This window comes from Lissotriton helveticus, chromosome 7 (genome assembly GCF_964261635.1).
Source record: "Lissotriton helveticus chromosome 7, aLisHel1.1, whole genome shotgun sequence".
Lineage (NCBI taxonomy): Eukaryota > Metazoa > Chordata > Amphibia > Caudata > Salamandridae > Lissotriton > Lissotriton helveticus.
In genome coordinates, this window is record NC_136068.1 from 279,573,369 (window position 1) to 279,587,744 (window position 14,376).

General features: G+C 46.6%; 1 protein-coding gene across 1 annotated transcript in view; it reads right to left on the reverse strand.

Moving 5' to 3' along the window:
* The window catches only part of LOC144769042 (protein-glutamine gamma-glutamyltransferase E-like), a 104,117-nt gene that overhangs the window by 50,405 nt on the left and 39,336 nt on the right, over positions 1 to 14,376 (reverse strand). Inside the window, exon 3 of the mRNA XM_078653037.1 lies at positions 6,779 to 7,129. Within this exon, the coding sequence (XP_078509163.1) occupies positions 6,779 to 7,129 (351 nt within the window). The remainder of the gene's footprint in view (positions 1 to 6,778; positions 7,130 to 14,376) is intronic.

A 14,376-nucleotide genomic window follows, 5' to 3' on the forward strand; every position in this document is an offset into this window, starting at 1 on the left:
GGCTTCCCTGCTTGGGGCGATAAAACAAGGACGCGGGCCCACAACTGCAGGGACACCCTCCTGTTTTACGCCACGGTGAACCCCTAGGGTTCCTTCTAAAACTACTGTAGGGACTAACTGGGGTACCCCACTGATACTCTCCAGCTGCCCTCGGCCAGGACCAGGCCCTAGGCCACCCAGGTACCACTGGATCCTGCCTACTCATAAAGTGGGGGGTAGTAACCCCTGGCACATAATAGCCATTCTCCACCCTTCCTGTCTGCAAGACAGGGCTAGACTGCCACTGGTTCTCCAGCCTAGGGTCTACAACCTCAGGCGGACCAGGAGTCTCAGGGAAGGCTCTCCTCCCCTTACCTCTTCTCCTAGGGTTCCTCCTCCTCCTGCGAGGGGTTCCCTCTAAACAACATTCTCCCAACCTAGGGTTTAACCCCTCAGGTGGTACCGGGGTCAGAGGTGGGCTCTCCCACCCTCTGCACCCCCTTCCAGAGTCCTGCTCCCTCCCAACCGGGGCGGTACCTCTGGAGAAAGAACTGGTTAGGACACTGATTACAGTAGTCCCACCCTTCAGGTCAGGCTGATCCTGAACCTGGCCATCCAACCTCTGGTCTAAAACCTTCGGTGGAACCAATGCCTGGCACTCCAGGACTTCTGGGGATTCACACAACATCCCCAAATCACTCCTTTCACTGGACTTCTGTACTCTCCCTCCTGGAGCGGTACTGCCAGCTTCTAGGACCATAGAAGCTCCGCTTACAGATGCTCCAGGTTCTCTACACACTAGGAGATCTCCCTCAAGTGAACTAACAGGCAAGTCTAGGTTCCTTTCCTGGTGTTCCCTAAAGAAACCATCCAGGCTCTGTGACAGGGCTTCGGGCGTCTGGGGACTCTCGGTCACACACTCACTCCCGCTCCACTGAGACAGGCAGTCAGCCCCTACACCCTTCTCACTAACCAAGGACCTAGCTGGGCTACTCTCACCCTCCTCCACCACACTGGGCTGGAAGACACCTGACCCACTATTGTTGGAATCACTCACTAGTGACTCAAAAGAACCTCTCGCACTGTCCCAGCGTTCTGCTTCCTCTGCAAGGTCCCAAGGACAAAAACACTTCAACTTCAGCAGGTGCTGGCGCAACTCTGGACAAACAACACTGAGCAACTGCTCTTTGAGGAACATATTCACCACACCGTCCACCTCATTGTCCGAGTTAGCCGTCAGCCAACCCCACATTGCATCCGAACAGTCATCCACAAAATACCCCCACTTCTGGTGAGATGGTTTCTTAAGGTTCCTAAACCTCAACCTATTCTCCTCCTCTGGGGAAACAGGAACCATACTCGGGGAACTGGGAGTGGGACTGTCTACACTGACATTTAAAAAGCTGCCACCACTGGACTCCACCCTCCCTGGGGAATCCAGACAATTACAACTGTGCGCAGGGAAGAGTCTATCCTCTAGGGCTGCTCTCTCACGGATGATGGCCCTTCTCTCCACCTCTATCCTCTCCTGCGCTAAGAGTCTTTCGATCTCTAGCTGCGCCATAGCCTGGGCATGCTCTAACATGAGCTGTTCCATCGCTAACTGATGCTCCCTTTCTTTCTCCCTATCTTCCCACTCTTCTGGGGACAGGACAAGGGATGGGGCGCTGGTACTGACACTGGGCCTAGCAAGGGACTCCCTATCTATGGGGTCCTCACTATCTGCTGGGGCCCAACCACTGTCATCATCCAACTCACATTCTTCATCAGAATCTTCAGGGCTCCCCACAGACTCACCACCCTCATGGCATGTGGCCTGGTCCTTTTCCTCGCTGCGCTCAAGATCCCTTTGATCCTTATACCATTGGATCAGGTGGTTCCTAAGTTGGTTCTCAGTATCTGACTCATCCACCCCTATGTCTCTCTCTCTACAGAACCTTTCCAACTCCTGCATACTGTACCAAACTAGATCACTGAGATCAAAAACAGGCTCCATTTTGGCAGACGTTCTAGAGACGAGATCACACAGGGAACCTGGGGGTCTGAGCTAAACAGGAGTATACAATCAACAAAATTCAGCAAGATTCCTATCTCAGAACTTGCACTCCACTGTCCAGCGTAACACACACTCATTCACACACAACCCTCCCCTCGGACTGGTAAGGCAGTTTCTACCACCCCTGATTATCTCAACCTGACCACTAGCGACACAGGTACCAAACTCTGGGAGCAGGGCGGGGAACAAGGTACTGGACAAAATACAAATGACACCTTTCAGGAGAAGCAAAACTGAACTTCCCTAAAAAACAATAATCCCAAAAATGTGGTTATCTAAAATTGCAGAGTTTTGAAGTGTGGCCTGTCGCCACTGTGGTACAACGCAAACGCAAGTCCAATCCGCACCGCTAGCCACCAATGTTAGAAACGGGACCCTGGCCGGCCAAGACTCGCGTCGAGGTCAGTCAGGGATCATCATTTCTAAGGTCAGGGCTAGGGAGTCACACACCAAGATAACCCCCGCTCACCCTCTAGGTAACGTGGCGCGAGCAGCAAGGCTAATCTCAGAGGCGATGTGTAAAGCGTTTGCGCGCGCACCCCAGCGACAACAACCAAAGGCCCACCACAAAGGAAACTCCACACAAGGTTATATCAAAAATAGCCTTTGTATTATAATAATAAAAACACATTAGATAACACACACACTTTACAATGTGCCAACAGGCACGGGCAAGATTTACAAGGGATTATGTACAGGACAGGGCCACCTGGACCACTGTCAGGGGTATGCACTTGTTAGAAATAATACTTGTAGGTATAACACTTTAGCACATAAACATACAATGACTGTAACACAGAAATAGTAAATGTAGCATACAACCAGTAACTACTGGTAAAGAGAAAATACCTCCTACGCCACCCTAGTCTCTGTAGGGAAATCACGCAGGGAGCTAGGACCTATGGAAGGAAAACCTATCACCTACTACGCCACCCTAGTCTCTGTAGGGAAATCACGCAGGGAGCTAGGACCTTATCATCAGGACCTATGGAAGGAAAACCTATCACCTCCTACGCCACCCTAGTCTCTGTAGGGAAATCACGCAGGGGGAAGGAAACCTAAAATAATCACCTAGGCAAGTAACATTTAGCAAAGGCAATCAAACATCAACATTCCTCTAAGCAGGTTACTTTTAGCAAAGGGAAATAAAAGAACAAGGCATTACCTAAGCAGGTCACTTTTAGCAAAGGTAATGACACAACCAATCCTCTAAGCAGGTCACTTTTAGCAAAGGGGATAAACACATAAAGAATTACCTAAGCAGGTCACTTTTAGCAAAGGTAATAATAAACAAGAATTGCACATGTAACATTAAGACACATTCAGAGGTGCAGGTTAGAACTTTTGCGCAAGAATCATATAGCAAAGAAATCACAATGCGCAGGGTGCATGTAGCACAACACTCAAAATGTCCCTCAGGCCAACTGGCCTCGAAAGGGGCGGAATGCCCTGAGTCTCAGTGTCAGGGGGTCTGCGCAGGCAGCACAGACACAAAAGCCTAAACGTAGCAACTGTCCACTAAGTGCTGGACAGTTGTAAATATGCACTGGGCAAACGTTGGAGCCGCGTGGGCTCAAGAACACAGGTGGGGAGACACAGCGTGGGAGCCTCGGGGCTACAACCAACTCACTGCCTGTGTCCCCCTAGAGCCTCTGTGGCTCGCAAAGCAAATGTGCACATTAGAGCTCCAGCGCTCTTAAAATAATCAATAATGCCCCAGAGCCTCTCTCAGGGCTCTAAATCACGATGGGGGCAAGGAGCCTCGCTGGGCTCTACATGAACAAAGGGGGCCCAGGAGCCTTGCAGGCTCGCCAACACAAATGGGGGCGTTGGAGTCCCTCACGGGGGACTCGGGATCAATCAGAATGCCCCACAGAGCCTTGGGCTCGAAGAAATGCCCCCAGGAGCCTCGGGGCTCCTCAAAGAAATGCAGCAGCGTTGGAGCGGCCCGCTGCCAATCGGGGCCGCTCGACGAACAAAGGACCCTGTCCCCGCACTCACCGGTATCTCGCTGGTGCTGCGGGGGCAGGAACACTGCCGGCACTCCTCCTCTGCAGCGCGGGGCTCCTCTTCCTCGGAGCCTCGCTGGCGGCGCCTCTCTCCTCGCTGCCTGGCTGCGGAGGCGGGACTTCCGGTCGGCCTCTCAGGGGCCGCGCTGCGATTGGCCGGTCGGCCAGGACACTTCCGGGTCGTCGCGGGCAGCGCGGCGGCCCGTTCCAGGTAGGCAGGCGGGCTCCCAGTACCCGAGGAGTGGGCTCCCTCGAGGTATTTACAATATCCAAAAACGGGGCAATGCCGGGTGGGCACCGGCTTCCAAATCAAAATATAAAGCGAGGTAGGCACTCGCTATGCCTGACAAAGCGCGCCAAAGCGCTATAATCAAAATAAAGCGCACCCAGCGCTTAGGGGGAAAATAAAGCGCTCTTCAGCGCTAGGAGTAAAACGAAGCGCTCCCAGCGCTGGGGACAAGGGAGAGCGCTCCCCCAGCACAGCAAAGCTCCAGCAAGGTCTGGAGGCAGACAGGGGGGCAAGGCAGGGCCAGAGCCAGCACACTGGGTCTCCAGGCAGGGAGACAAGCCAAGTGGCGGTCCTCTTGGCCCCAGCAGCAGCAGCAGCCCCCTCTGGCAAGGATCCACAAGTAGAACAATTTCTGTGGGGACACAGCCCCATATTTATACAGAGAAATCCTTTGTTAGGAGGTGCAGGGTGGGGGGAAACCAGTTGCAGCTGGCTTGGGAGTACCCTTGATGGCCCAACCACCCCTTTCATTCACTGGGGAGGCTAGGGTCATTAGACAAACCACAGGGGGGCGGAGCCAGCATTGTGTGGGGAAAACCCAGCCCATCCAGGACACAGATCTACTCCTCCCACACATCACTCAGGCTGATCTCACACTCACCACCGGGCAGACCCATCCAGACTTCCTGGAGCCTGGCATGCCAGCCAGCTCCAGCCAATCACGCTCCACTATCCTCACTGCACACATACATCAATGTCCAGAAGTAGCACTTCCCTTCTAGACACACACAAGCCGCACATACCATTGCGCAGCATTCGCTCTCACGAGTTCATACATACTAAACTCGAGCCTGCACTCCCCACACATCAGGAACTACCAGGGCACACACATTCCCCATGCATTCCTATGGGAGGGCAGGCCAGCCATACTACACGCACGCACTTTCACTCTGGGACACAGGGAAAAAGTGCGCCAAGACCCAAAAATCACTACACAGGGTCACAAATAAAGGCAAAAAGATTAGGGGTGAACCTGCCCTAAGGCCCAAGTCTAACAATCTCTAAAGTGAAACACACATCTAAGTAAAAGCACATGCATAGTTAGTCATGGGAGACATTTGGAAATTGCTTTCTCTAATGTTGACTGCATATAGGGAATTTCGAAAAATGATTAAGAGGGCAGTAAGTCATGCATCTTTAAGGCTCATTACAATCGCTCAGTGCTTAATCACAATGAAGTGCACGTGTTTCTCTGAATACAATTGCTACATTGAGCTTAGATGAAGAATAATAGATTACGGTTTACCTTTGATCGGAGGCAGATGTCGAAGTTGGTGAAAAGCAGGGTGTAATCTTTGACTAATGTTTAACTACAAGGCCACCCCGAATGTACTCCTCTATGAGGTTTTCCCCTAGTTTAGCTTAGGGACCTCCTAAACACACGTTGATGAAGCATTCCTCTACTTAGCAGGAAGGAAGATATATACAAATGAGTATTGTATGTGTATGCCTGCTGTATGTGTATAATGCTTGCAAAGTAATATAAGGAATAGGGGTCCTTTGTCATGATGAAAGCCACAGAACCTGTATGGGACCATTGGTTGAAACATGTCAACCTACTAGATGCAGGAGTAATTATGACTCCTAGACATGCTTCAGCCTTTAATCAACTTGTTTGCCTCATAACAGAATAAACAGAACAGAATAAAGGTAGTTCCTGATGAAAGGTTCCTGGGATGTTTAGCTCATATTCCCACCTAACCCTCATCCATATGTGCTTCATGTGAACCCACAGGTGAGCTGGCCCTGTTCTGGGGAGCAAGGATGGCCGATGATGAAGTATGATGCTCAGGCGATGTGTGAGGCCATACCTTCGAATTTTCAGAATTAATTCACAAAGAATAAGAGGAGTGTTGATATATTGTGGTTGTATATTAAATACATAATCTGTCAAGGTCTAAAAGGTCTTCCAGAATAAGGAAAATATCCTAATGTTGCCCATCCTATGTCTCATTTGCCTAGTTGTGTTGTGTATTATAAGAGAGAGAATGCAAATATAGAACAGCCCACTTTTTCCTCTCGTTCATCCGACCTCCACTAGAGAGGGTGTCATAATAGAGTGTAACTTGGCAACCTGCCAAAAATAGATCCATGCGTAAATTGTTGTCGCTCTATAAAGTCGTAACATATCTGGGGTGCTCAGTGACACCTAAAGGTCAGTGCTTAAAATGAAAAAAGGCCTAATTCACCAGACCTTTTTCCAGTCCTTTTAACTATCTTACTATTAGATCCCCACAAACGTTGCCTTTATAAAGACCAATCAATGTTACCGTTGATCATCTCTAGGCAGTTGAAATTATTTGAGGTTTTTATCTGCCACATTCTTTATATGAACACATCTTGCTCTAGTGGTCTTTTCATCTTTGCTCTACTGGAGTGTAACTTTGATAGATTGAGTCAACAAGAGACATGTGTGTTCTGCGACTGGATAGTCTCTGACCATACCTTCATTAGGTGAGAGTTGGAGAATGACTGAGTGCTTGATGATCGTCGCCCCAGGAGTACGGGTGTATGTTATCGCATAGGCGCAGATCTTCACATTGACAGTCTTGTTTTCAGAGGTTGGGTTCTTGATTGCTATGGCTACATTGATATCTTGACCAACTTGTGCTGATTCAGAAAGCTGGAACTCGCCAGAAAACTGCTCCTCGGATTCTTGATCATCAGAATCATCACTAAATTCATCGATGAGTTCATCGCTCAGCCACTCCTCGGGGGTCAAGCTCTCTGCAAACACTCCTGTTTTAAACAGCTTTCTGGATGCCTTTTTGAACACATATCTTTCCTTGTCTGAACCTGGCAGAAAGAAATTAGGGAGAAGGCATTAGTTTTTTTTTCTGTATAGTGCACAATGCTCTGATGAAACAGGAGATACAATTCAAAACCAGAAGGCTCACTCTGCTATCTTGACCACTATCCTCTAACTAGTTATCATCAGCACATCAGCCACTACACTTTGAAGCTGCCTTGTATTATGAGATTCAATGTTTGAACTTTTAGGAACAGGTGTCTTCCTTTGGAATTGGCACAGGCTATATAATGAAGAAATATTTTGTGTGCTCTAATGTTTGTAATGATTATATCTGTAACACAATTGAAATATTATTGTTTTTAAATTACCTATGTGTTTTAAACATTTTATGGTATTACATCAAAGTAATTCTAAATACTTGGATGATAACGCATTAAGAGGAGTAGTGTCTATGAGTGTCTATGAGTGTTAGTTAGGGGAGGGAAAGTATGTGCCTTTGCACCTATGCATATCTGATTGCATTTGCCTCTGGGAGTTGATTGTTTGTGCCGTTGCCCATGTGGATACAGCGCAGGACTGGGTTAAAGCAGCAGTGGAAAATTTTTGATACCAGCTCGAAAATGTACAGAGGGAATGCAGAAAGTCAGACTGACCTTCTTCAGGAGGATTTGGAGGTAAATTATCAATGTGTCTGCAAGAAAATTGTGTTCACTCCTCATGGCTGGTTGAGCTGGATATCCGATTTCCCATTCATCCACCCTTAATAGTAGCCTTCATGCTGTCCTGTTGTCTCATATGGGGAGTCAAGAACTGTATGGGGGTGTGTACATGTATGATTCTGAAGGGGTGTAGAACTTGATATATTAGTTAATCGTTTGTGCAAAACTCCTGAAATATGCTATTTAAATATGTTCTTAACCACCATTGTGTTTATTTCGATGTAGCACATTTGTACAATTCAGCAGGTGTCAACATTTACATATTCTCCAATAGCATTATAAATATTGCATGCAACATAAATATAACTACTCAGGATGTCTAATGTTTTGCTAATAAATGTCATTAATGCCTATATTCCTACATTTTGTAACAAGCAAGAGAGAGGTTGGTAGACCTGCAAGCCTTAGAGTGGTCTTCCACAAAACATTTTGCATTCACCCCTTCTGTTTTTGCTGGCCTTAGAACTTATCTCAATTTACCACTGCTAACCAGTGCTAAAGTGCATGTGCACACTACTTAAAACATTGTAACATTGGCTTGTTCTCAATTGGCATATTTAATTTACTCATATGTCCCTAGTAAATTGGTATTACATGTATCCAGGCCCAGTAAATTAAATGATATTAGTCGATCTGCACTACTTATTGTGCGATCTACATAAGTAGTCCTTCAAACATGTCTCAGGCTGGCTTTTCAGTCTGTCTGTGCAGTTTTAAGCTGCCTTGTGACTGCCTGGAAAAATAAACTTTTGTCAGGCCCAAACCTTCCTTATCAATGCATACAAATCACCCCTCGTGTGGGCCCTGGACAGCCCAGAGGGTAAGGTGCAGTGTATTTAAAAAGCTGGACATGTACATTCAAGCTCTACATGTGCTGGTAGTGAAAACCTCTTGTAAGGTTTTTTGCAGCACCCCCTCCCATACTTTCCCCCCAATTTGGACTACCTGCTGATGGTTTTTTGATGCTGAGAGTGCCCTGAGGCCTTCTAACCAGATCTCAGTGCCAGTGTTCTAACCCTTTACAAAGGTTTGTAAAAACAGACTCACTTATAAGTCCCTAGTATATGGTATATTGAGGGCATGTAAGGCAGAGTGTCCTCCCAGGGCTACAGCACTGATTGTGCCACCCTGTGTTTGACAAATTATGTAAAATGGCTCCCAGCTTGCCACTACAGATTGAAAGGTCAGTTCGACTATGCCATTACAACTAATGGCAAAATCATCACTTATCTTAACAATGTATGTAGGTTTTCTCTAAGGAAGGCCTAAAGAGCCCTGAGGCAGGGAGCTGTATAATATTAAGTATGACATGTAAGCTTATAAGTTTCTTAGCAGAGAAACCCCTAAAGTTGTTGTTTTACCGGGGAAAAGTTAGTAGCCCCATTGGCTAAAACAGGGTTACCGTCTTGCAGTTGAGCCTGGATAACTTCTGAATGGGATTGTGGCATTAAACCTGACCTGATTTCCTGGTCGAATATAATGTCACTATTAAAGTAAAGCAACTTTTAGAAAGCTGCCACTCTGTGACTTAGAGGGTCCAGTTGCCTCACAGGGGCTCTGGCCCACAGAAAGCTTTCTGCCCATCTGCGGTGTACTGTGAACAACTCCTAGGCTTATAAACAGCAGTACCCTGCTGCGGGAAGATGTGGCACTCCCCCCTTGCAGGATGACACCTAGAGTGTTAGCCCAAAAGGTGAGATTCAAAGGTGAAAATGGCAATAATACTCCTGAGGGGCTGCCCTTTGTTCAGGTAGGCAGGCTTGACACAGGGTCAGCTTTAATAAAATTAGAAAGCCAAACAGCACAGCCAAAACTTGCCCCTAGGTCAGCTGGATCAGTGAGTGTGATCAGAGTCCAGATTGGCCGCCCAAGAAGGATGCTAGCCTCCAATGAAGGTTTTCATAGGGACCGCTGTGCACGGAGATCGGTACCCGGCCCCTGCAGGCCTTTTATGGTCTGGAAGAGGACCTTGAGGGACCCTGAACCCTGTGGCCAAAGTTGCACTGCACTACTCGTGGGCAGAGGAATCACCACAAAGGCAATGCGTTGACTTCACAGCAACCATACCATTTTTCAGCATCTTTTCATCCTATATCCTCACCATCAGGACCACTACATCAAACTTTAAATAGACCAATGTTTGTTTGTGGTTAAAATAAACAGTGATAAATCCTTCAAAAATCTGTACCTCCAGAACTTTGCTGTGTATTTTGCTCATTGAGAACTATAAAAATTCATATATTATAATCTATTTTTATAAACTGGCGTTGCTTTACATTTGTGTGGTTTGGCTTTCTAATTTCATGGTTAGGTACTGTTAAATGCTTTACACTAGGTTCCTTTGTGCAAGCCTTTCTACTTGAAGTCATAGCTATCCAGGATTGAGTTTAAGGTTATTCATACGGGCCAGAATGGACCCAGGACAGTCTTTGCGAGTGTATTCCACAGTAAGACTGCACAGCCATACCACATAATACACCCAAATCCTCACAACTCTTTAATTCCTTTTTCACTACTGCAAGGCCTACCTCAAATGTCCAACGGCCAACTACACCCAGTCATGTGATTCCCGGAACAGGCTGCAGGAGCCAAGTAATTGGGACAGGAAAATATAAAATATCTAAAAGTGGCAATTTCAAAATTGTAACTTATAAACGTGATTTTACCATTAAAGAGAATTTTAGATTACATTTGGTCAGACACTAAACATGAAGCCATTACAAGCTCCCAATCAAAATGTGTGCTTATTACATGGAATAAGTCAACCAAATGCTATCATATGGGAGAGGTAGCCCTCACAGTAGTGGAAATCACATTGAGTTTTTCACTAGGAGGACATGCCAAACTTAAAAGTAAATGTCCAACCTTTTAGTTACACTGTACCCTGCCCTATGTGTCCAAACTGGGTTGCATAGTGAAAAAAGAATGAGGTAATAAGCCCAGATATTTAGACTGGGGGAGAGTGGTTGAAAAGTTTCAGCACTCCGTCCATCATCTTGTTATCTTTGCTATGGGCTATATAGGGCTTATCTTGGGGCGACATATAAATATAATAAAATGGGAGTTTATGGCTTAGCAACGGGTTTATTTTGCCAAATAAATAGCCAGTTTAAAATTGCATTCAGGCTGCAATGGCACACCTGGGACATGTTTTAAGGTGCTTCTTAAGTGGTTTGCACAATATGTCTTGCAGGCCCATTAGTAGGTTTTAATTTACAGGCTCTGGATATATCGTATGCAACTTTACTAGGGCTTATAAGTAAATTAAATATGGCAACCAGGTCTAAGCCAATTTACCATGTTTTGGCAAGTGAGCACAAACACATTAGCACTGGCTAGCAGTGGTAAGAATGTTCTAAGTCCAGCAAAAACATAGTTAGCAAAACAAAAGGGTGAAGGTAAAATATTTGGCAAGAGACCACCCTAAGGCTGAAAGGAAGGCTCAGAAATAAGATAAAATTACAAACAGGTAAAAAGTGAATAATGGGAATGATATTGACCTCTGGGTTCTGAGGGAGATTAAAGAGAACTTAGCTTTTTCTCTCATTGTATAGTTGATGTTATTTATAACCCCTCAGTGAAAAATATCTCCATTATTAAGTGTATCCTTCTATAACTCAAAATATTGCCCAGCAGAATCTTCTTGTTTGTGCTTTCCTCTGTAAAGGACAATGTTACTCTGCAGGTGCAGTAACTTTCTTTAAGCATTCCTCTTTCATACATGGGATCACCCTTTGCATATGGGTTTGTGCGGGCAATGATCATGAGTTATAACCGAGTGATAAGTGCCTGCACAATTCAATGCTTAATTTGTCTTGGTGGTTGAGTGTGATGTGCACCATCACGCATTTTACCGGGACCAAGACACATTTTTCCTCATAAGTTTTCCACCTAAAGCAGGAGAGAGAAAGAAATGGGGGAAAGAAACATAGCAAACAGTAACAGGAAGAAAGTATGGATGAAGCAGAATCTGCAAGAGTGAGCTAAAGCTTCAGAAAGTGTATGGTGATTGAAGAAAGAGGCATGAGATGGCACCAAAACTAGGCAGTTGTAGCCTTTGTATACCCTTGCATTGTTCATTGCCAGTGGCGAGATCTTAAGAAGAACTTTGTCCCTTTGCAATTGTATTACTTTTTTTGAAGTTAAGCGCTAACCTGCATGACAATTTCTTAATGAACATAAGTTCTAACAAACATCGTCAAAGGAAGTTCGGGCCTATAGATTCTGCCAATGCCTTCTGGCTTTGTTTGTGGTACCTCATTGGCAAGATGCTGCGCAGCAGAGTGAAAATAAGGAAGCAAAAAAAAAAGTTTGATGAGGCAGCTGCATCAGCCACTTCATTTTGTAGGTGGCACATGCACGATGACGTGTGCACGTGTATGAATCACTATGCATGTGCACCTATAAAATGAAGTGGGGTTCATTTTTTATTTTACTGATCTGAGATCGATGGGTAAATTTTAAAAAAAATAGCATGAAAGAGCCGTTTTAAGGGGGATGGGCTGCAGCAGTTTGCTCCTTGGTCCTTCTCACCCTCCCAAAAAAAGACAGTGGACATGGGGGCAATGGAAGATCAGGTGGGGGGGTAGCGAGAACATGAGGTACAGCAAGATAGTGGTGGGAGTTGAAGCACATGAGTATGTAAGCAACACGAAAATGCTAGGGAGGCAGGGACAGGGCCGGACTGGCCGTAGCGGGCACAGGGTGTTCCCCAGTGGGCCGCCTTGGTGGGGGACAGTTTTGGACCCCTGTGAGGCCTGTTTTTGCTACTGGGGGCCGGATTTAATATTGGTCCACTGTAACAAAATCTGCTGAAACCAGCCCTGGCAAACAGCCTCCCCCCAGGGTGGGCCGTGCTGCCTGCAAGGGCTGGTTTCTGTTCCCAATCCAGCTGTGCGCAGGGAGTTTGTTGCAGAGAAATAAAAGAGAGAGCACTGGGAATTGGGTGTTCGGCAGGGGGAGAAACAGAAAAGGGAGAGTGCTGGAGCACACATTAACTCTCAAAGGATGCTTTAGAAAAAAAGAGAAAAGTGGTTGCCTGAAAGGGAACTGTGGAAGTTTGGAAGTCAATCTGAGAGATTGTCGAGGCAGAATTCCAAGGCAGGGACAAACCCAAGATGGACAAGGAAACCCATTAAATCATTGCCGCTTCGCCACAAGGACTCTGCCGGTATTTTTTTGGACTTTGTTGGGGGCAAAAGAAGAGCGTTCCAGAAGGACTTAAGGTCCCAGGAGCCCGGGTGTTGCCGCCATCTGTGCCTGAGGCGCGCCCACAACCCGCCCACAGCCGCTATTTAACTTCTCACGGCACAAGGACTCTGCCGGTATTTTTTGGGAACTTTGTTGGGGGCAAAAGAAGAGCATTCCAGAAAGACTCAAGGTCCCAGGAGACCGGGTGTTGCCGCCATCTGTGCCTGAGGCCCGCCCACAACCCGCCCACAGCCGCTATTTAACTTCTCGCGGCACGTGCTGCGCGGTTGCTGCTTCGCCACAAGGACTCTGCCGGTATTTTTTGAGACTTTGTTGGGGTCAAAAGAAGAGCGTTCCAGAAGGACTCAAGGTCCCAGGAGCCCAGGTGTTGCCGCCATCTGTGCCTGAGGCCCACCCACAACCCGCCCTCAGCCGCTATTTAACTTCTCGCGGCACCCGCTGCGCGGGACGCACGCAGGTGCGCGCCGGGAGAAGCCCGGGACAAGGGCGGGACCGTCTGCGGCCGTCCGAGCCCGGAGGAGGCTGGACTGGGCCATCCCCTTTGGTTTATATCGAACAAGGTACTGGTTACGTTAAACTTTGCTGTTTAATTTCCAGAGGTACTGTTAATTGTTAAGGCGACTGGTGCTGTTTTCAGTACTTTAATTGGAACTTTGTTTTTGGCCAACAATGAGCAAAAGGAAAGGTGCCGCCGGGACATTCGATGATTTTCTAATCAGAGCAGAAACAGTACTTTGCCACGAGATTAAAATGACACAGAGAAGGCTATCACTCGATCCGTCCAATCTCCCCGCATATAGGCAATCTACTGTACTGTCACCTGTTGTTATTATACACGAGAACAATAGTAGATGTTTGCAAACCTCTCCTACTATTTCAAATCATTGTGCGATATAAACATCACAAACCGAAGAGGGGCAATTAAGCGCAAACGAACCAGGGACTGCTGGAATATTTTCAAGACTAAGACCACAAAAACAAGTAGAAGCACTGAAAGGGAAAACAAAGGAGAAAAAACTGGAGACAAGAAAGGGAAGTCTGGGTCATCTGCAAAAATTAACAAAGGGGACTCAAATGTACAAACACATGAGGAGGGTTTATGTAGAACAATTGGGGAACAAACAGACATTGATCATTGTTAAAGCCAAAGAAGGTTAAATGTGATGGAGGAAGGGGAAGATTGTACTGTTGTGGACATTTTTAAAAATGCACTAGATTTGATTCAGACCAAAATAGATGAAAGTTTAAATACAAAAATGACGGCATTAGATAGTAAAATCGATCAGTTGAATCTCACCATAGCCAAACTGTCTACTGTAGTTGAAGAAGGCAACAGAATAATTGAAGGGGGGGCCTGCCTA